The sequence below is a fragment of the Plecotus auritus genome (assembly GCF_963455305.1).
Source record: "Plecotus auritus genome assembly, chromosome: 2".
Classification (NCBI taxonomy): Eukaryota; Metazoa; Chordata; class Mammalia; order Chiroptera; family Vespertilionidae; genus Plecotus; species Plecotus auritus.
This window is the reverse complement of record NC_137771.1, coordinates 27,697,229-27,720,672: the sequence shown is the minus strand read 5'-3', so window position 1 is coordinate 27,720,672 and position 23,444 is coordinate 27,697,229. Positions and strand designations below refer to the sequence as shown.

Below are 23,444 nucleotides of genomic sequence, written 5' to 3'. Positions count from 1 at the left end.
AAAGCTGGTCCCTTGCTTTATGAATAAATCATTGATTGTCATTGCCACATCTATTATTTTCCTTTTTAGGATTTGGATAGTTTTATTTCTCAAAGTGAAGAATAGAAAAATAATGGAATTTAATTGAATATATTCTGACTGTTCTCTTATACTGTCACTGATACTAATTATGTACTGAGAGTTATGAAAAAATTCAGTATGAAGTGAGGGGTCCCAGCCCCACACTAGGGTTCCCAGCTCAGGTTTCCAGTGCCAGGAAGAGAAGTCTCCATAACTTTTGGCTGTAAAGGCTAGCAGGGATGGTTGCTGAGGGCTCCTGGAGTCCCAGGTGTTCCTCTTAAAGGGCTTGTACATGGACTTAACTTGGACTCACTCCCTCTGAGCTCCAGTGCTGGGGAGTAGCTCAGAAGGCACCAGAGACATATGGGAGGAACTGAATTGTCTGGCATCAGGTCAAGAGCAGGAGGGGCAGCTTTCTCCCCGACAGAAGTGCTGGCAGAGGCCACTATTCCTTTTCTGAGACCTCCCCCCACAAAGCCAGCAGGCAGGAGTCATATTTGATTCTCCATTAGCCTGGCTATCATGGTTTGTCCCACTCTGGTGATTCTCAGAGCCCCACCCAATCCCACTTTTGGACCCACCCAAGCTGTTTTCCAGTGGCTTTTCTATACGAACAACCTGCCTTGGCTCATGCTTCACACTTACCTAAAATTTCTCTAGCAAGCAGCATAAGGCTTCAGTGTGCCTCATATGTTTCTTTTTTTTTTTTTTTTTAAATAAATCTTTATTCAGATTATTACAATTATTTCTCCTTTTCCCCCCCATAGCTCCCCTCCACCCCTTTCCCACCCCACCTTCTGCCCTTACCTCCCCCCCACTGTCCTCATCCATAGGTGTATGATTTTTGTCCATTCTCTTCATGAACTCCCCCATACCCCTTTCCCCCTGAGAATTATCAGTCCACTCCCTTTCTATGCCCCTGATTCTATTATATTCACCAGATTATTCTGTTCCTCAAGTTTTTAATTCACTTGATTTTTAGGTTCGCTTGTTGATAGATATGTATTTGTTGTTCATAATTTTTCTCTTTACTTTTTTCTTCTTCCTCTTCTTTAAGAATACCTTTCAGCATTTCATATAATACTGGTTTGGTGGTGATGAACTCCTTCAGCTTTTTCTTATCTGTGAAGCTCTTTATCTGCCCTTCAATTCTGAATGATAGCTTTGCTGGGTAGAGTAATCTTGGTTGTAGGTTCTTGCTATTCATCACTTTGAAAATTTCTTGCCACTCCCGTCTGGCCTGCATAGTTTCTGTTGAGAAATCAGCTGACAGTCGTATGGGTGCTCCCTTGTAGGTAATTAACTGTTTTTCTCTTGCTGCTTTTAAGATTCTCTCTTTGTCTTTTGCTCTTGGCATTTTAATTATGATGTGTCTTGGTGTGGTCCTCTTTGGATTCCTTTTGTTTGGGGTTCTGTGCACTTCCTGGACTTGTAAGTCTATTTCTTTCACCAGGTGGGGGAAGTTTTCGGTCATTATTTCTTCAAATAGGTTTTCAGTATCTTGCTCTCTCTCTTCTTCTGGCACCCCCATAATTCTGATGTTGGTACGCTTGAAGTTGTCCCAGAGTCTTCTTACATTATCTTCAACTTTTTGGATTTTTTTTGCTTTTTGCTTTTTCGGTTGAGTGTTTTTTGCTTCTTTGTATTTGAATTCTTTGACTTGATTCTTGGGTTCCTCTATTCTGTTTCTGGGTCTCTGTATAATATTTTTTATTTCAGTCAGTGTATGTTTAATTTCTAGTTGGTCCTTTTTCATATCTTCGAGGGTCTCGTTATATTTATCGGCCTTTTCTAGGATATTCTTAAAAAGTCTTATAACGGTGGTTTTGAATTCTATATCCAGTCGTTTGTTTTCCTCCATTTCTTTCGTTTGTGATCTGATTCTTTGACCCCGCATTTTCACTGAATCCCTGAGTTGGTAAGGTAGATATTTGTGCTAGGTTTCCAATATGGCCCAGTGGGTCTGCCTCCCCAGTTAACCTGAGGTGGACACTCTTGGTGCACCCCTTTGTGGCCTGTGTGTACAGCCTTGTTGTAATTAAGTCTTTATTGTTGTTGGTATCACTGGGAAGAATTGACCTCCGGGCCAGTTGGCTGTAAGGATCAGCTGTGTCTATGCTGGGAGAAGCCCGGTGCTGGAGACAGCCTTATAGGATTAGACTTGCCAAATTGCAATAGCCTTTGTGCTCAGCTTGGATGGGGTGGAGTCTCAGTCTTGGCTTCCTGTCAGCCCCGCCCCTGCGCGCATGTGCGCTTTCAGTCCTCCGCTTTCCCCAGCTCGAGTCTCCGCCTGAGAGTCCAGACTCCCCCCACAAGAGCGTGGGTCCCCAGGGGCTCGCCTGGAACTGGGGTTCACTGCAGTCAGAACTGGGGCTCGGTGCAGTCAGAATCCTCTGACTCCCCTCCACTAGGGAAAGCCTGTGGCAACCCCCGCAGCCTTTGTGCGCACCGGCGCGGCGCGTGTGCGCACTTTCAGTCCTCCGCCTTCCCCGGCTCCCGAGTCTCCGCCCGAGAGTCCAGACTCCCCCTACAAGAGCGTGGGTCCCCAGGGGCTCGCCTGGAACCGGGGTTCACTGCAGTCAGAACTGGGGCTCAGTCAGGATCCTCTGACTCCCTTTCACTAGGGAAAGCCTATGGCTACCTCCGCAGCCTTTGTGCGCACTGGCCCGTGTGCGCCTTCAGACTTCTGCCTTTCCCAGCTCGCGGTCGGAGGCTTCCTTCCCCCTTCCGCCAGAGGAAGTCAGCCAAGCTCTCAGCCGCCCTTCCTCTCTGCGCGCACAAAGCCCCTTTGCCGTACCTCCAATTCTCTGTGAGCTTTTCTCCTTCCTTCTAGTTGTAGAATTTTCACTCAGCCTGCTTTCCTGTGGTTCTGGATGGTGTCTGTTCTGTCTTTTAGTTGTAGTTTTGAAATTGTTGTGCGAGGCAGCAGTTTAGGTGTTTACCTATGCCGCCATCTTGGTTTCTCCCTCATATGTTTCTTTAAGTGACCCCAGGCCCAGCACTAACTGCAGCTGGCCTTGGTTTGTAGCTTGGTCTCTCTTGGGCAACTCCTAGCCTAGCACAAATAGCAGCTATATGCAGATCGCTTTGTAGCTCATGCCAGGTGGCCCCAGGTAGAACATAGGTGGTGGCTGAACCTGGCCTGCACCTCCAGGAGGCCCCAGAACCAGTACATCAGGTGGACAGCTTCATACCACATAGAAGCACCCCCAACCACCTCCACAAACAACACATTCAAGCGGCAAACTCAGTGGGCACTGGAGCCCCACTGAAGTAAGTCCTGCTCTGTGGACTGGGCCCCTCCACAGTGGTTGCAGTCAATCCTTCCAGCCCATCAGCCTGGGAGTAAATTCCTCCCATTGATGTGCCAACAGCAATCAAGGGTCAACTACAACAGAAGGTTATACACAGCCCACACATCAGGAGTAAGGGACACACACACTTGGAGTGCTCAGCTTGGGTGAACTTGGGAGGCCATGCCACTGGACCTACAGGATACTTAATACATTAGGCCACTCTACCAGGCCTGGGAGACATAGCAGCTCTACCTAATATATAGAAACAAACACAAGAGGCTGCCAAAATGAGGAGACAAACAAACATTTCTCAAATGGACGAAGAGAACAAAACTCCAGAAAAAAAGAACTGAACAAAACTCTGGAAAAAAAGAACTAAACAAAATGGAGATAATCTACTAGATGCAAAGTTCAAGACTCTGGTTATAAGTATGCTCAATGGACTTAGGGAAAGAGTAGATGAACTTAATGAGAACTTCAACAAGAGATAGGAAACATAAAACAGAATCTATACTAATAAAAGCATAATATGCTAATTAGACCAAACGACCTTCTGGATGTCATTCTGGACAAAGCTGTGGTGGTGGAGGCCGAGGCAGAGGCGGTTAGGGGCGATCAGGCTGGCAGGGGAGCAGTTAGGGGTGATCAGGTCGGCAGGGGAGCAGTTAGGGGCAATCAGGCAGCAGGCAGAGGTGGTTAGGGTAGGCAGAGGTGGTTAGAGGTGATCAGGCAGGCAGGCAGAGGGGTAGGGGCGATCAGGCAGGCAGGCAGGCAACCGTTTAGGAGCCAGCGGTCCCCAATTGTGAGAGGGATGTCCGACTGCCAGTTTAGGCCCAGTCGGACATCTCCGAGGGGTCCTGGATTGGAGAGGGTGCAGGCTGGGCTGAGGGACTCCCCCGTCCCGTGCACGAATTTTGTGCACCGGGCCTCTAGTTAGAAAATAAAAAAGAACTAGTCAGAAATGAAGAATACATTGGAGTAGATGAAGCAAAGCATCAAATTAGATATTTGGAAGATAAGGAAGCAGAAAATATCCAATCAGAACAAAAAATCCAAAAAAATGAGGATAGTATAAGGTGCCCTGGGACTTCAAGCATGCCAACATTTGCATCATGGGGGTGCTGGAAAGAGAAGAGAGAAAGCAAGGAATTGAAAATCTATTTGAAAAAGTAATGACAGAAAACTTCCTTAACATAGTGAAGGAAATAGGCATACAAGTTCAGGAAGCACAGAGTCCCAAGCAAAGATGAACCCAAAGAGGACCATACCAAGACACATCATAATTAAAATGGCAAAGGTTAAAGACAAAGAATCTTAAAAGCATCAAGAGAAAAGCAGTTGGTTACCTAGAAGGGAGCTCCCATAAAACTGTCAGCTGGTTTCTGAACAGAAACTTTGCAGTTCAGAAGGGATTGGCAAGAAATATTCAGTGATGAAAAGCAAGGACCTAAAACCAAGATCACCCAATAAAGCTATCATTTAGAACTGAAGGACATGAGCTTCCTAGATAAGAAAAAGCTAAAGGAGTACATTACCACCAAACCAGTATTACATGGAATATTAAAGGGTCTTTTTTAAGAAGAATGAAAAAAAAAATACTAACAATAAAATGGCAATAAATACATATCTATCAACAATTGAATGAACAAAATAAACTGACAAGCAAAACAGAAACAGATTCATGGATACAGAAAATACTTTGGCCTGGCCAGTGTGGGTCAGTGGTTGCTTTTATTAGTATAGATTCTGTTTTATGTTTCCTGTCTCTTGTTGAAGTTCTCATTAAGTTCATCTACTCTTTCCCTAAGTCCAGGAGGTCATGGTTCAATTCCTGGTCAGGGCACATGCCTGGGTTGTGGGCTTGATCCCAGTAGGGGGCATGCAGGCGGCAGCTGATTGATGATTCTTTCTCATTGATGTTTTTATCTTTCTCCCTCTCCCTTCTCTCTGAAATTAATAAAAACATTTTAAGAAAAAAATATTTTGACAGTTGCCAGATGGGAGGAGTGTTGGCAGGGATGAGTGAAAAGATGAAGGGATTAAGAAGTACAAATTGGTAGTTACAGACTAGTCATAGTTACAGTAGTAAAGTACAGTGTAGAGAATATAGTCGATATTGTAATAACTATTTATGGTGTCAGATCATTATGAGATTTATTGGGATGATCACTTAGTAAGTTATATAATGTCTAATCACTGGGTTGTACACCTGAAACTGATATATTGTATGTCAACTATAATTGAAAAATAAAAAAAATTAAAGTAAAACAAATAATTATGTTGTTTGTCCTTTTGTTGTTGAGTTGTAAGAGTTATTTATTCTTTTTTTTAAAAAAATATATTTTATTGATATTTTACAGAGAGGAAGGGAGAGGGATAGAGATCTAGAAACATCGATGAGAGAGAAACATCGATCAGCTGCCTCCTGCACACTCCCTACTGGGTATGTGCCCGCAACCAAGGTACATGCCCTTGACCGGAATCGAACCCGGGACCCTTCAGTCCGCAGGCCGACGCTTTATCCACTGAGCCAAACCGGTTTCGGCAAGAGTTATTTATTCTTGATACTAGACCCTTTATCAGGCCTGTGATTTACAATTATTTTTCATTCTGTATATCTTTTCACTTTCATTATAATGTCCTTTGATACATAAAATTTTTGAAGTCAAATTTATCTATTTTTTCCTTTTGTTGCTTGTGCTTTTGGTTTCATGTCTAAGAATTCATTGCCAGATAACAGGTCAGGAAGATTTAACTCTATGCTATCTATTATGTGTTATATGGTTTTAGTTCATATATTTACTTCACTGATCCATTTAAAATGAACTTTTGTATAAAGTAGGGGGGTGTTCAAATTAATTCTTTTGCATGTTATCCATTTGTTAGCTATTCTTAGAAATAGACATCTGGAGTAAAGGAGGTCAGTTTTAGAACTATAGATAGGGATTTGGAAGCTGTGAAATAAGTCATGGAAGAAAATGCAGAGAATGAAAAGGAATGTAGGGAAACATGAACAATTTATATATGAAAGGCAAATAGTATAAGACAGTGAAGTATTAAACTTAGTAAGAATTTTAGGAGTTTAGGTTAAGTGCACTCACTGCCTATTAACTTGAGAATTGTTGTACTTTCTATTTTCTTTTTTATAAGAGGAACATGTTTCCAATGCCACCTAGTGTCTTTTCAAAGGTATGAGAGTAATATTTCATAAGAGACTTTAAAATAAAAAGTTGGGAGAGTTTCATGAGATTGAACAAACTATTAGCAGCCTAGTTGCTTATTCTCAAGAGAATTCTTAAAAGAGAAGCAAAAGAACAGACTAGTTATTTTGCCTGAACAAAATGGAGCTGAATTTTAGATTGTTAAACATTTTAATTATATCTTCTGTGATAATTTGTAAAGAATCTAAGGTGTACTGCCTTAAAAAATAGTGGCTTTGGTATTTTAAAAAGGCACTTAAAATTATTTTTTAAAAGATAAATCAGTTTACTGAGACTATTGAAAGACATGTTATTGAATTTATTTAGGGTTAGAATGCATGACAGAAAATTTATGCAAGCTTCGCACAAAGTTTTATATGTGTAAAAATGGTATTATTAAATCACTAGTTAAAATTTATAACTAGGTTTTGTTCTGTTTTATAAATTTTGTACAGAAAGTCTTTTAATTGAGCCACTAATGTTATGTATTGCTATGCATAGGTTTATTTAACAATATTGAGGAAAGATTGAAAAGTACTGATATTGGTATATTCTGTCATGAAACAGTCAAATTATTAGAGATATTTGAGTTGGGATAGAAAATTAATATTTACTAGACACCACACCTAAGTTCTTTTGCATACATATATTCCTTATTTTCTCAGGAACTTTCTGAGGTAGATGTAATTATCTTACGTTACAGGTGAGGAAATGTCATGCTCGCAGCAATTTGTTCATTTGTTCGTTCATCTCACAAATATTTCTGAAGTACCCCCTATATATCACCATTGTACCAGGTGCCTGGAATACAATAGAGAACAAAGCAAAGTTAAACACTTTGCTGTAAGTGAATGTTAGAGCAGGAATTCAAAACCAGGCAGGTCTGATTTTTTTTTTTTTTTAATCACGCTAAGATATTTTTCCATTGATTTTTAGACGGGGGGTGGGGGGGGTGGGAAACAGAGAGAAATATTGATGTGAGAGAAACACATCAATTCATTGCCTCCTACCCGAACCCTGACCAGGGCCCCGGGGTGGGGAGGAGCCTGCAATCGAGGTATGTGCCCTTGACCGGAATCAAACCCGGGACCCTTCAGTCTGTAGGCTGACGCTCTATCCACTGAGCTAAACCGGCTAGGGCAGGTAGGTCTGACTTGAAAGTCTATTTTAAGAGTTGTACATAAGTGGAAAGAAAAGTCTTTGGCAGGTTGGGTTATTTGAATTGCAGTTTTGGTTGGATTTATTGATAATTTTCTCAACTATTCAGATATTGAAGATTTTTATTGGGATTATATGTAGGGAGAGGTTTACTTGGTTCTGTCTTTCTACATTTTTTTATTGTTGTTAATGTTACAGATCTCTCCCATTTTCACCCCTCCCCCCCTCCTCCCAGTTTCTACCCACCCACCCAGATCTTCACTACCCTATTGTCCATGTTCATGGGCTATGCATATTAGTATATAAGTTACATAATTCTTACTACATAAAAATTTCTCTGTGAGTTGAAAGGAATTTCTATTCTGTAGAGTATGCAAATAAAAATGAAAATACATTTAATTTTAGTCCACATATTAGGTTCCTGGAAGGAAACAGAACAAATTATGAGCTTATAATAAAGGGATATGAGTAGAGTATAGTGAAATGACAATATACACATAGTACCTTCTGCTTAATAGTAAACTGTTGCTATTACCTAGCGTTGGAGAAAGGATGAGGGGAGGAAGTAATGCTTGGAACTTGGGAGACAGAGGTGGCTGTGTGTAGAGGACAACCTGACAATTGATATGACTTGTAGTAGTGGGATATAGCCAGCCTAACATGACCCAGCAGGGACCAGCCAAGGAGAATAAATTGTCCCTGACACTCTCCCTTACCCTCTTTTCTTTCTGTGATCTCCTGCTGGTGCTACTTATTGGTTGACCCCCTCTGGACAGAAGAGGGCAGGGCAACCTGTGGATGTAGTTCATAATGTTCCTGCAGTTTGAGGTACAGGGGATAATCTTGTGGGGGCAAGTGGATGATATCCTGTATATCTTACAACTTTTTAAAATATTGAGCTTACATATATAGTTTTGACTATGAATTACTTTATGTTAAATCATATTGCAATTTTGGTCAAATCATTGCTAATTTTTTTCATAAATCTTGAGATTGTCTTCATCCCAGACAATTTCTTGTAATTCAGAAATTCTATTATTCCACAGTTTTCTGGCTTAATAAAATACATGTAAATATAGCATTTACTATACCTTAATTTAAAATTTGTATATATAAATTATAAGTTAAAGTTCTTTTAGAAAATAAGGTAGAGAGCAAATAGTTATTTGTAAACTTTTTGTTTAATAATTCTGTTTTCAAGTGGTTTCATGGTAGCAAGGTTTGTTTCTTGCAAAATTGTTCTCCCTGTTGCTGCTTTTAAGATTCTTTGTCTTTAACCTTTGCCATTTTAATTATGATATGTCTTGGTGTGTGCCTCTTTGGGACTCTGTGCTTCCTGGACTTGTGTCTTTTTTTCCTTCACCAAGTTAGGGAAGTTTTCAGTTATCATTTCTTCAAATAGATTCTTAATCCCATGCTTTCTTCTCTTTCTGGTATCCCTATGATTCAGATGTTGTTATAGTTGATATTGTCCCAGAGGTCTAAGCTATCTTCATTTTTTTAAATTCTTTTTTCTTTTTGGTTGCTTGGATGTTTTCTGCTATCTTGTCTTCCAAATCTCTGACTTTTTCCTCTGCTTCATTTAATCTGCTGTTAATTTCTTTTAGTGTACTTTTTAATTTCAGATATTATATTTTTTATTTCTGACTTTTTTTATGGTTATGTCCTTTTTTATGCTTACTATCTTTTTAAGTTCTCACTGAGTTCATCCATTCTTCCCCTAAGTTCCATAGCTGATTCCTCTGCAGGGTACAAGTTTGGCAGCATGGGCCCCCAGGGAGTCAGGAAGGTAGAGCTAGTACATCTCCCCAGGCTGATGCTCTTTGGAGGGGAGTGCCGGACTATGGAAAGATACTGTCTTTGGGTGATGTGGGAAAAGGACTCAACACAGGTATATTGGCAGCTGTTCCTCCAGCCCTCTCCCAAATGCTGCACAACCCAATCTCTCCCTGTATGACTTCAGTCTGCTCTGAGCTACTGTCCCTCCACAGGAGGCCAGGGAGAGCGCCTGTGAATGTGATTTTGTGCACTGGTCCTATAAAAGGGCACCTGGGTTTCTTGCAGTCTCTTGTCTCACTGTGGCAGTCGGAAACCCCACTGATCTTCACAGCCAGGAGTTTGTGGGCTCCTCTTCCCAGGGCTGGCAGCCCAGCATGGGGTTGAAACCCCTTGCTCCTCAGGCAGGGGGTGGACCCCTGCAATTGAGATATTCCCTCTGGATTCTCAGCTAGTCTTCAGGTTGATTGTTCTATAATTTAGTTGTATTTCTGATTTGGGAGGAGGTGAATATAATAACTTCTACCTACTCCCCCCTACAAAACCTAAATCCTGAAGGGGCCGTTTTCACCAGGCCTATCACAGTCACTGCATGTAACACTGCACACAGAGCAAAGCGCAGAACTTGGAACCTCTACAATTCATGGTAGTTCATTGCCAAATAGTCTTATTAACACCAAATTAATGTATAGTAGAGAAGTTGTTGAAATTGTTCTACTCATTCTTTCTGGGACAAGAAACCCTCCTCTATCTGTTCTGTTTAGAAAGCTGCATGTTCCAGCAGAAACATGAGTTCAAGTTTCTACTATATAATTTCTGAGCAGGTTATATTTCCTGCTAAGAAATTGTATAGTAGGGCCCTCATTTGTCTAGTTATAAAATAAGGCATTTCAGCCAAATTATCACATCATTTATAAATCAAATTTATTCAATATGAAATTACCCCCAAAATTAGGCTAATTTTTCTTGTCAATCCATATGTCTAAACCCTTGCCTTCCTGGTTGCTGTATTTACTAACCACCTAATTATTCCTCCCCTTTTATGTTAGACTAGAGGCCTGGTGCACGAAATTCGTGCACGGGTAGGGTCCCTAGGCCTGGCTGGCAATCAGGGCCGATCAGGGCCTTCTGGCTGCCGGCTGGGGCCTTCCTTTCTTCCGCCCCGCCCCCTGGTGGTCAGTGCACGTCATAGCGAGTGATCAAACTACCGGTCGAAGTCCCAAGGGGACACTTTGCATATTAGCCTTTTATATATATAGATAGATAGATAATATCATCAGGCATAAATTTTCCTACTCCTCTCAACTCCTGCCATTATCTTTATTGTCTTTATCTTCAGCAACCAGATAACACTTCCACTAGAAACCTTTTTGTAAATTTTCACATTGTATTATAATTACTTGTTTGCATTTGGCTTTCCCATTGAATTCGAACTCTTCTAGAATATAATTATTAGTCTATGGGTAATGTTAATCTTGGTAATCTTTCTCCATGCCCATCTTATTGCTTGGCATAATAAATGATTCCTGAATTAGTAAATGAATGAGGAGTTTGAATTATGAATCACTGTTCTGAATAGTTTATGGGAATATGCCATGTATATTTCTACAAGGAGGAACAGATTAGAGGCTCACTTCTACTTCCTCTCTGCTGATAAATATATACACTGAGTGGCCAGATTATTATGATCTCTGAATGCATAATAATCTGGCCACTCAGTGTGTGTGTGTGTATGTGTGTGTGTGTGTGTGTGTGTGTGTGTGTGTGTGTGTGTATTAGAGGCCCGGGGCATGAATTCGTGCATGGGTGGGGTCCGGCCAGCCTGGCCAGGGGGAGGGTACATGGGTGCTTGGCCGGCCTGCCTGCTGGTCGAACTCCTGGTCGAGGGGACAATTTGCATATTAGCCTTTTGTTATATAGGATATACGCTGAGTGGCCAGATTATTATGTGTTCAGAGATCATAATAATCTGGCCACTCAGTGTATATGTTTTAGTTAGCTAATACAATCTATTCTGATAGAGAGGTTCTATAGCTTTAAAAGCTGTGACTTGCCCTAGCTGGTTTGGCTCAGTGGATAGAGCGTCATCCTGTGGACTGAGGGGTCCCAGGTTCGATTTCAGTCAAGGGCACATTCCTGGGTTGCAGGCTCGATCTCCAGTAGGGGATGTGCAGGAGGCAGCCGATCAATGATTTTCTCTCATCATTGATGTTTCTATCTCTCTCTCCTTCTCCCTTCCTCTCTAAAATCAATAAAAAAAAAATTAAAAAAAAAAAAAAAGCCTGTGACTTTGCAGACACTCAGCCAGTGGATAGCACACCCTATGCAAATAAGCTCTGTTCAGGTCTTGTGTTTGTTTTCCCCATGGACATAATCCAGCTGTTAGTTGTTTAAAGCAGCAGATGGAAGGAGTCCATGGAGATGTGGATTTATTAGCTCTAACAATGAAAGACCACACTGGTTGTGTTCAGGATTAGAAGTTTTTTTACTGAATGAAAGGGAGGTGGATCCTGCTTTCTGTGCTATTTTCAGCAATGTGGCTACAGCTCTTGTGACTAAGTCAGCTGTAAGAATACCAGAAAAAGATTTTGTAAATAGACTTTCTTTTAAGCCCCAGACTGTTAGTGCAGCTGCCATAATTATATGAGGGACAGCTTTTCCTTGTTGGATGCAGTCTGAATCCATTCTGTAGTTATTACTATATTTATCCCTGAGAGTGTATAATAGCCTGATTCAGGGTGCTTTATATGTACCTTTATTTCTCAAATTAGGAAATTTGGATTAATATTTCTTGAAATCCTTTGGTGAGTGCATAATTTATAATATGTCTTATAATTTGGAGAAAAACAACTGTGAATTGGTAGATAATGTGTTCCTAAAAATATAGTGTTGCCTTAGCTAACCATTTTTTTTATTGTGACTCATTAGAAAAAATCAACTTTCCTCACTTTCCTCCTGTGTTTCCTAGAATTCTGGTGATTACTATAGAATTGGAAAGTTTAAAACATTGCTATGGAGCATTTAAATGACAAAATCATGAGAGTTAATCTTTCACTCTGGAGCTCTAAAAAAAATGAGTTTTAAGTTATAAATTAAGAGACTAGGAACATTTTTAAATTTGGCTGAAGACCTGCTTTGAAAATGGCAGCCAGTGACCAAATAAATTGTCCTGAGATTATTAAAGCCTGGGTAAAACTAGACTTTTTCATGCTGTGTCCTTTTAGAAGTCTGACGGAATGGGGAGCTTTTCCTGTGACAGTACTGTCAGCAATGAATAGATGAATGAATTTGTCCATGCTCAGAGCTCACCACATATGTACTAGCCCCCTCCAGACATAAAAGAGCAGTGGAACCGACTTCAGCAATGATCTAAGCTTCTGAAGAAAGAGGCTTTCGTGACTGTCCAAGAAGTAAAGAACAGTGTATCTAGAGATAAAGAAACAAAAGAGCCTGTGACAGTATCGAAAGAATCTGACATTTGCTTTGTCTGTACAAAGGATGAAAGGAATTTTGCCGACTGAGTCAAAACAAAAACTGGTTTTATGGCAGCTAATTCGAAAACACAGGCATCAGGATAATATGTTTTTCTTTGTATTTCTGAAGAATTGTTATCTTTTTTTAAACATGTGGAGTGGTTTTGTTTTTGGAAGGGAAAACGTGACATGGATTTTATAAGCTTAATAGCTGTAGGTGGAGACTGTTGTTTGTTAAACCTTTTTAATAAGCAGTGAAGTTAGGATATCAAAGATTGGAATTTTTTTTGAACCTTTGTCATTTTCTTGGTACTTCAGATATTTTCAACCAAAGGTGTATGCATGGAAAAGAAAAGAAATATGAAATATTTTCCCCAGTTTTGGTGGTGATTTAGATGAGATCTGTCTGTACTGCTGTGAAGAAAGACGTGGCACTGATGTGAGGCAGTGATTATCTACTCATGCTGGACTGAGAAAAGAACTGGTTTAGTGGAGCCATAGTTAGTGGGCACAGCATGGAGAATGGGATTGATTGCCTCATCACCCAGCAGTAAGCAAGTAGGCACTACTAGTTGACTGTCTGGGGAGTGGCTTTTTTCGTCTGATACTTATTATGGATGATTCCAGTATTCTACGAAGGAGAGGGTTACAGGTGAGTAACAGAGTCTTTTTACTGATCTTCTTCCTCTGAGTGTCTTTTAAAAATGTACTGAACAGATTGCTTCAATTTTATTTAATTTATTTGAAGTAGGATAGTATGCCACTAAGTTCTTCTTTATGCCATTATGTATAGTTATAATTATAAAAATTGTTTCTACTTTGATAGAAAACATTGCTGCTTGGGCTGACTGACATTATATTACGTGAATGGAACAATTAAATAAGACTATGATGAATGCAACCCTAATTTTGGATAGCAGACATTACTACTGGCAGATTGTTTACAGTAAACATTCTGTTCCTGACCATTGTACCTGTCTCTTCACTTTGCCCCTCTTAATAAAGTGACATATATGTGTAATACATGTTTGGCTCTACACCATAGTTTTAAGAACTTTTCTAAATTATCACTGCATACATACATACAATGTAGCCATAAATAATAGCCATATATCTGACACTTGGTTTGGAAGCCTTTTTCTCCCTAAGTCTTGTGAAATTTGGCACAGGAAGAGGCAAGTAAGATGAAGGGGGAAATAAAGAGGATGATAGACAACTTCAACTGAGTTTTAATGAATGCTCTTAGCACTAAGAGAATACATACCAGAATTCTTTTAAATTTGATCATTAATTTTTTCACTTTGTAAAGTAGATCATCCCATTTTAGTCTTAATAGGAATAAGCAAGCTTTATTTAGTCCATCATTGACTGTTTTAAGGATTGATATAATAAAGCTTTCAGTATAAAATAATCCCCCTGGTAAAGATCTCATTATGAAATGTAGCTATTTCTTTTGTTTTAATTTTGTTTGTTTGACATTTGTAAAGTACTTTTTTTTATGTATGCAAAGCACCTAGGGTCTTTTTAATTATCATGCATTAACATTGTTTTGGTTTCTTTAAAATGCTCAAAAAGAAAATGTATAGGATTGGTAAAATTTAATCAAATTATTATATTTGTAGTTATTATTGTTAATCATTTGTGCTTCTTATTAATGGCATTGTAACCATTCAAAGCCCACTGAAAACACCCACTGAATTTCAGCAGTTGTTCAGTATGACCAGGCTTTAAAAATTAATGCCTTATTTTAATTTCTTACATTAGTACAGTTGGTTCAGTTAGATGTGTCACTTGCTTTCTTGGGGGTATTTTGAGAAATAATTATAAAGTACTCAAAGACCTCTAATAAATAGTGATGTATGTTCAAGTAGCTGTTAAAAATGGCTGGCTTTTTAAGCACATTTAATGCATTGTCTATTTATATCTTTATTTCTCTTCAGATGCCAGGATTCAGAAAGGGAATCCTATTTGTTGAATGGGAATTGTGCCTGTTTTGTGTTCAGTCAGTTATTTTTCTCCCATGTACTGAGTCATTCTCCAGTATCTGCTACCCTGTTTACTGATGCCCTTCTTCTGAGTCTTTGTTTCTATACTAGAGGCCTGGTGCACGAATTTGTGCATGGGGCCCATCTGCCGGCGTGGGGAGGGGACGCAGGAGGTTGGCTGGCCAGCCTGCCCCCAATGGGGTGGGGGTGGGGCATTTGGGGGTGGGACTGACTGGTGGGAGGGGCCATGGGTGGTTGGCGGGCTGGCCCCACCCCCTGGTTGAACTCTGGTCGAGGGGACAATTTGCATATTACCCTTTTATTATATAGGAGGATTACAGGAGTTCCAAATTGTGGATTACATAGCACTGGAGGGTATTTTTACTGCCTCCTTTTTTTTCTTTTTTTTTTTTTTTTTTTTTTTTTTTTTAATGTATTTTATTGATTTTTTACAGAGAGGAAGGAAGAAGGATAGATAGTCAGAAACATCGATGAGAGAGAAACATCGATCAGCTGCCTCTTGCACACCTCCTACTGGGGATGTGCCCGCAACCAAGTTACATGCCCTTGACTGGAATCGAACCCGGGACCTTTCAGTCCGCAGGCTGACGCTCTATCCACTGAGCCAAACCAGTTTTGGCACCTTTTTTTTCTTTATTACTTTAAAGTTTATTCTCCAGAAGACTGCATAGAACATTCTGAAAAAGAAGTAATGCTTGAAAAGCAGCAGTTTAGATTATTTGTTTTAAACAGATAAATTATAATGTAAAATTTTAAAAGTTAGTTTTAGATTTTTGTACATAAAAACACAAAAGCTAAAGTGTACCCAGTGATACAGGTAATCTACTGGGTAACCTCAGATTAGAAGATGAAAATCCAAATAAATGTTTGGGCCTCACTAACTGCTTTTTGGTGAGGTGGACTTCCTCATAGTTTTTCAGAAAGTCAGCTAAGAAACAACCTGCTTTGACCCTCCAGTTTTCTTTGCCAGGTTCCCTGGGAAGTGGCTGTATAGTATATAATGCATTTATTGTGTTTTGTGTCCTACATTGCTAGGCTATAGTTTTTATTTAATCATTATGACATTGATGATAAGTAGGTATTGTCTGGATGTTCAAGTACAGATAATTTTAAAGAAGGAACAGAAGATTGGTTCAGATTATAGTTCTGCCATATTCTATGGTCAGATTTTGAAAAACTCAATGCCTTCCCTTCTGTATTCCACTGTCATATTGAAAGTAGACTATAGAGGCAAGGGCTGCAGCAGGAAGACCAGTTATGAGACTGTTATGGTCAAAAAGTCAAGAAGATCTAATGGATGGAGAGGGGTGATAGCTTTCTGATTGGTCATTTTTTTTCAGATATGTGAAGCTCAGCAATTTCCTCAGGGACAGACAACTTGTAAGTGGCTGGGCTAGGTGTATAGGTTAGGATACTCTGAACGAAAGTAACAGAAAACTTGACTTTGAGTATTTTAAATATATATATGTGTGTATGTATATACATACATTAATATATGTTTTTATTGATTTCAGTGAGGAAGGGAGAGGGAGAGAGAGAGAGAAAAACTTCATTGATGAGAGAGAATCATTGATTGGCTGCCTTCTGCATGCCGCATACTGGGGATGGAGCCCTCAACTCAGACATGTGCCCTGACTTGGAATTTAACCATTACCTCCTGGTTCATAAATACTAAAGGAATGTATTGACTTACAAATATGGAAAGAGTTTAGATGGGTTTCAGAGTTGGGTAACCCTAGTGTCTTTTGCTGAGCTTCTCTGCTCTGTGTATTGGCCTCATTCTTAAGCTGGCTTCCTACTTATTAGAAAAAAAGCTGTAGTGGTTTCAGCTTGCATGGTCACACACTAAGCATCTGAGAGATAATGTGTGAGCATCTTTCTTTTAAACTAGAGGAGCCTCCATTCTGTGTAGGAATTGACATTGTTTTACATGAAGAGCAGTTTAGGTTTGGGTCTTCCTTATGGTAAACATTGGTTCTCATACTGCTGCTACTTTTGGAGCCTCTTCAGTAAAAGATTTTTGAAGTTGAAATTCTTAGTGAATAGATGAAGGCACTTTTATATTTGCCTTATTTCCCAATCAACTTTATGGGAGGTGATTTTATTTTAACTTTGAAAGGTCAAATACTAGCCACAATAAACAAATTAGCTCCATCATTTTCATGTTAAGTAAGTATCTGGCCATAAGGCAGATACAGTAATCAGTTTGCATTGTATGGAGAACCCAATTTTCCAGGTTCTGAATTGAGAATATTTGTTCTGCTCAAAAAATTATTACTCTCAGGAGAATTGTGCAATGTTTCCTACCCCATTTATTAGCTTTGATGTTCAGAAATGAAAGTACTTAAAGTGCCATTGTTCAGGGGTACTTAGTTATTTTGTAGAACATATGACAACATAATGCATATTGGAAAACATTGTTGACAAAAAATTTTTGGATTTTAAATGTTTTTTAAACCTCACTTAAGATATTTTTATTGATCAATATTAGCAGAAGTTTGTCTGTCTTGCTAATTTTTCTAAAGCCCAACTATCCTTTTATTTCAACCTTTCCATGTCATTTTGCTTTTGGTATAGCTGTTGCAAATGGCATGCAATATGTTGTATGTTTTTTCTGTATATACGGGTAAATGTTTCTATTTATACTTATGATGATTACTGGTATATTTGACCTTGTTTCTGCCATATTATTTCTTGCATTCCATGTCCTACATTTCTATACCTTATTGCTTCTTCATTTTTTTTTTGCCATTTAAAATTACTGATAGAGCTTTTTTGATTTGTTTTCTTACTAGATTTTTCTAATTGTACTGGTGAATTAGAACAAATTCAGATTTTAACCTCCTCCTGAACACCATAAGGAATCCTTTCCTCTCATAACCCACTCCAAACTTAATGCTATTTTTGTCCAGTATTTTAACTTTTTCCTTTAAAAAATTCTATAAATTAGGTATTTCTGCTATTGTTATTTTATACAGTTAGTGCTTATTGAGATTTACATAAGTTTACTAGTTTTCTTTCTCAGTATTTCTTTTAGATTCTTAAACTTTCTTTCTGGGATCGTTTTTCTTCTCCCTAAAGTACACCATTTTGACATTCTTTTAGTATAGGTATGTTGGTAGTAAATGCTTACATTTATTTAAATGTTATTATTTTGCCTTTGACCTTGAAAGATAGTTTGTGTAGGTGCACAGTTTTAGTTGGTAGTCATTTTCTTTCACGCTTTGTACATACTGTTTAGCTGTCTTTCGGTTTCTATCATAGAGAAACATATTGCCACTCTAATTGTCATTACTTCAAAGGTTATGGATCTTATTCTCTGACTCTTAAGATGTTTTTGTCTTTGGAGTTTTTCAGTATTACTATCATTTACCTAGTCTGAATTTTTAAAAAATCAATCCTTCCAAAAAAAAAAAAATCAATCCTTCTTGGGGTACATTGTGCTTCCTGTAAATGTGTATTCATTTCTATTATTAATTTTGGAAATTTCTTAGCCATTATTACTTCAAATACTGTAATTTTTTTCATTTACTTTTTGCTTTCTGGGATTTGAATTAAACATATGTTGAGCACAAGTGTTAGGTACAAAAGAGTATGTACTGTATATTCAATTTAAAGAAAATGCCAAAATACCAAAACTGATATATAAAGTTAGAAATCAACTAACCCCCCGGTTTTTTCGGGGAGGGTTGTCATAGGCAGTGACTCCAAGAGGGGGCATAAGAATGCTTCTAGGTTAATGGTAATATGCATTTAAAAAAAATCTGCCTGTTGGCCTGACTGGCATGGCTCAGCTGTTGAGCGTCGACCTATGAACCAAGAGGTTATGATTCCATTCCCAGTCAGGGCATATGCTCAGGTTGTGGGCTCTATCCCCATTGGGGGAATGCAGGAGGCAGCTGATCAGTGATTCTCATCATTGATGTTTCTTTCTCTGAAATCAATAAAAATATATTTTAAAAAATCTGCCTGTTGGTTACACTGGTTTGTTCAGGTTTTTTTTTCAAAAAAATTTTTTTTTATTGATTAAGGTATTACATGTGTACATATTCCCCTTTGTCCCCCCCCCCCCCGTTCAGTTTTTGAGTTGTATGCTGTGTGTACTTTTCTGTATTTATATTGTATTTTAATAAATGGTTAAACATATTTGTCTTTTACTCAGAGTACAAGATGGTATTGTCATTAGTACTGATTTCAATAAATAGTTAAACGTATTTTTCTTTTTTTATTCAGTGGGACACTGAAGTACAGGATGATACTGTCATTAGCAGTGGAGTCTGAGTGGGCCCTAGAATGTTGTTCTCCACACCTACTCTCACCCCAGTGGTTACTTATGTTAGTCACACTTTATGGATTTCCTTACAAGTTCTGTAACGAAATATCCAGTTTTTCAGTGGTGGAGAATGCCTCTCCCCTCCACTTGATTTTATTTATTTATTTTTTAAAATATTTTTAATTGATTTTTTACAGAGAGGAAGGGAGAGGAATAGAGAGTTAGGAACATCGATGAGAGAGAAACATCGATCAGCCGTCTCCTTCACACCCCCCACTGGGGATGTGCCCGCAACCAAGGTACATGCCCTTGACCAGAATCGAACCCGGGACCCTTCAGTCCACAGGCTGATGCTCAATCCACTGAGCCAAATCGGTTAGGGCCCCTCCACTTGATTTTAAATATCAGTTGAGAAGTTGTCTCCAGAACCCAATTCTTCATTCACTTCCAGTGGAGTGGAAGGTTGAGTTATGTTTTTTTAAGAGCTTGTTAATTTCCTTCTCTGGGGAAAGTGGTGCTACTGCAATGGAAAAGCAATGAATAAATGAGTGAGTTAATGAATGAATGACTCAGGGAAGGAGCTGTCTCAGGCAGAGACAGTTTTGATCCACAGTCATCTCCATGCTGGTGACTATTGATATAAAGTACAAACACCAGCCTTGTGACTCTTGGCTTGCATATTTATTTGTGGGGGTAGTGGTTACTGCCTTTGGACACTTGGTCTTTGTCTTTTCTTGGGAAATACTTTATGGGTTTAGTCATTGTGAATAATGAGTAATGCGTACGAGTATAGATAAACAGTGATTCCCCATGGGAACAACACAGTTTGTTCTGTATGTAATACCTTTATAAGTTTGCATTGTGGATAAGTGAAAGGGAGTGAGTGGTTATTTCTCTAGAATTTAGTGTGTGCAGCTTCTTTGCAATATAGTTCAAGAATTTTTATTTTGTTCATTGTAGTAAGACATTAAGCTCTTTGGGAAATATCATCTTCTGCAGGGACTATCAAAGTTTGTCAGTTGTGGAGAGTATTATGCTAAGTGAAATAAGCCAATCAGAGAAAGACAAATATCACATGATCTCACTCATATGTAGAATTTAATGGACATAATAAACTAATGAACAAAATAGATCCAGAGACATACAAGCATAGAACAGATTGACGAATCTCAGAGGGGAGGCGGAGGTGGGTGGGAAGAGATCAACCAAAGAACTTGTATGCATATATGCATAATGTACAGACACAGACAATAGGGTGGTGAAAGCCTGGGGTATGGGTGGGGGTGGTGGGCTAGAAGGGGTCAATGGGAAAAAGGGGGGCATATGTAATACTTTAAACAATAAAGATTTTTTTTAAAAAAATGTTTGTCAGTTGGAGGGATCCAAATGGTAATAGTAAAATTTTAGAGACTCTAAGCCAGTGGTTCTCAACCTTCTTAATGCCGTGACCCTTTAATACAGTTCCTCATATTGTGGTGACCCCCAACCATAAAATTATTTTCGTTGCTACTTCATAACTGTAATTTTGCTACTGTTATGAATCATAATGTAAATATCTGTGTTTTCTGATGGTCTTAGGCGATCCCTGTGAAAGGGTTGTTCGACCCCCAAAGGGGTCGCAACCCACAGGTTGAGAACCGCTGCTCTAAGCAATATATTCTTGAGTTTTTTTGTTTTTCTTTGATATTGATTAGGATGACATTGGTTCACAAAAGTAAACAGTTTTCAAATGTACAACTCAACAAAACATCTTCGCGTTTTGTCGTGCACCCATTGTCCAGACCAGTCTCTTCTGTCCCTGTTTGTCCCCCTTTGCCCACCTCTACCTACTCCACCCCTTTATCTCTGGTTATCACCACACTGTTGTCTGTGTCTATGTGTTGTATATATACGTGTGATTTTTTTTGTTTTTGTTTTGTTTTGTTTTGTTTTTTGTTTAATCCCTTCACCTTCTTTCATCCAGCTCCTCAACCTCCCTCCTATGACAGCTGTCAGTTTGTTCCATGTACCCAATGCCTCTGTTTCTATTTTGATCATCAGTTTGGGGATTATTAGGCTAAGTGAAATACACCAGTCAGACAAAGACAAATACCATATGATCGCACTTATATATGTTTGCATTTTCCTAGTGTGCTTTATTTTATAGTCAGTCCCCTATATATGCCAGAAATCAGCACTGCAACCTATTTTCTCATCTGTAATGAATTGAAATAGCCAAAGTCAGCTCTTTTTAATTGAAATGTTGCTTCTCTTATTAGATACTAGAGCCCAGTGCACGAAATATGTGCACTTGGGGGGTGTGGGGGTCCCTCAGCCCAGCCTGCACCCTTTCGAAGTCCAGGAGCCCCGTGATCTATTGCCCCACGGCCGCCTACCCGCTGCAGCCTGCCTGTCGGTGGCCTGGGCCTCCCTCTGCGGGGCGATGGTGGCCCCCCTCCCCCCACCAATTGCATCGCACTCATCTTGGCTGGCCTGGCGCCAGTGTGTGTCATAGCGTGGTCATCGGGACGGTCATTCTGCTGTTCCGCCATTTGGTCGATTTGCATATTACGCTTTTATTATTATAGATATCTGTATTTTGGAAAATCAGCCAAAATATTAAATATTTTTACAACACATTCTAAACCATCTTAGTGTTTTCTCTCCTTTCTCCCTCCCCCTCCCTTTCTTCCTAACTTTCCCTTTTCGCCTTCTTTCCTTTCTTTTTCTCTTTTCTTTTTTTCCTTTTCTCCTCTCTCTCTGCTTCTGTTTCTTCTTTTATTTCCTTTCTGCCCTCCTGTGTTCCTATCAACATTTTATGTATGTTAAGCCAGGTGCTATGTAGACACATGTAAAGGATCAGGCAAGACTTTGCCATGAAGGTACTTTTTTTTTTTTGCAATAAACAATATTTCAAGAAAAGTGATTTAAAATATAATGTTACATGCAATAAACATTATTTCAAGAAAAAATATTTTAAATATAATAATATTACCAAAACTGTGCTAACATAGTATAATATCACAAAAGTTGCAGGAAATATTAAAAATCTGCAAATAGCAGGATTACTTCTATTCTAAAATATTTTTTCCTCTGGCTCTATTTTTGTTCATCAGTTTATGTTGTTCATTATATTCCACAAATGAGTGAGGTCATGTATTTATCTATCTCTGACTGGCTTATTTTGCTTAGCATAATGCTTTCCAGGTCCATCTATGCTGTTGCAAATGGTAAGAGTTCCTTCTTTTTTACAGCAGGGTAGTATTCCATTGTGTAGATGTACCACAGTTTTTTAATCCACTCATCTGCTGATGGGCACTTAGGCTGTTTTCAAATCTTAGCTATTGTCAGTTGTGCTGCTGTGAACATAGGGGTGCATATATCCTTTCTGATTGGTGTTTCTGATTTCTTGGGATATATTGCTAGAAGTAGGATTATTGGGTCAAATGGGAGTTCCATTTTTAATTTTTTGAGGAAACTCATATGATTTTCAACAGTGGCTGCCCCAGTCTGCATTCCCACCAGCAGTGCAAGAGGGTTCCTTTTCTCCACATCCTCGCCAACACTTGTCGTTTGTTGATTTGTTGATGATAGCCATTCTGACAGGTGTGAGATGGTACCTCATTGTTGTTTTGATTTGCAACTCTTGGATGATTAGTGACTTTGAGCATGTTTTCATATGTCTTTTGACCTTCGGTATATCCTCTTTTGAGAAGTGTCTATTTAGGACCTTTGCCCATGTTTTGATTGCATTGTTTATCTTCTTTTTGTTAAGTTGTGTGAGTTCCCTGTAAATGTTGGAGATTAAACCCTTATCGGAGATAACATTGGCAAATGTGTTCTCCCATGCAGTGGGCTTTCTTGTTGTTTTGATCATGGTGTCTTTTGCTGTGCATAAGCTTTTTATTTTGATGTAGTCCCATTTGTTTATTTTATGGATTCTTCTAAGTTTTTTATGGTGTCCCATCTGACATTTAATTCCTTTAGCCATTTTGAGTTTATTTTTGTATGGTATAAAAGTTGGTGGTCTAATTTCATTTTTTTGCATGTATCCAATTTTCCCAGCACCATTTATTGAAAAGACTATCTTGACTCTATTATTTGCTCTTGCCTCCTTTGTCAAATATTAATTGAGCATAATGGCTTGGGTTGATTTCTGGGTTCTCTGTTTTGTTCCATTGTTCTATATGTCTGTTCTTGTGCCAGTACCAGGCAGTTTTGAA

At 39.0% G+C, this 23,444-nt stretch overlaps 1 protein-coding gene across 9 annotated transcripts in view; it reads left to right on the top strand.

The window, feature by feature from the left end:
- Window positions 1-23,444, top strand: part of MAST2 (microtubule associated serine/threonine kinase 2) — a 187,694-nt gene that overhangs the window by 39,185 nt on the left and 125,065 nt on the right. Inside the window, exon 1 of one of the 9 annotated variants that reach the window (XM_080656388.1) lies at window positions 13,553-13,615. The exons of 6 other annotated variants lie outside the window; for them this stretch is intronic. In XM_080656388.1, coding sequence (XP_080512514.1) covers window positions 13,577-13,615 — 39 coding nt within the window. In that variant the 5' untranslated portion in view covers window positions 13,553-13,576. Of the gene's footprint in view, window positions 1-13,552; window positions 13,616-23,444 lie in introns of those variants that run through there. 2 more of the 9 variants (XM_080656386.1, XM_080656396.1) reach the window with 2 other exon arrangements.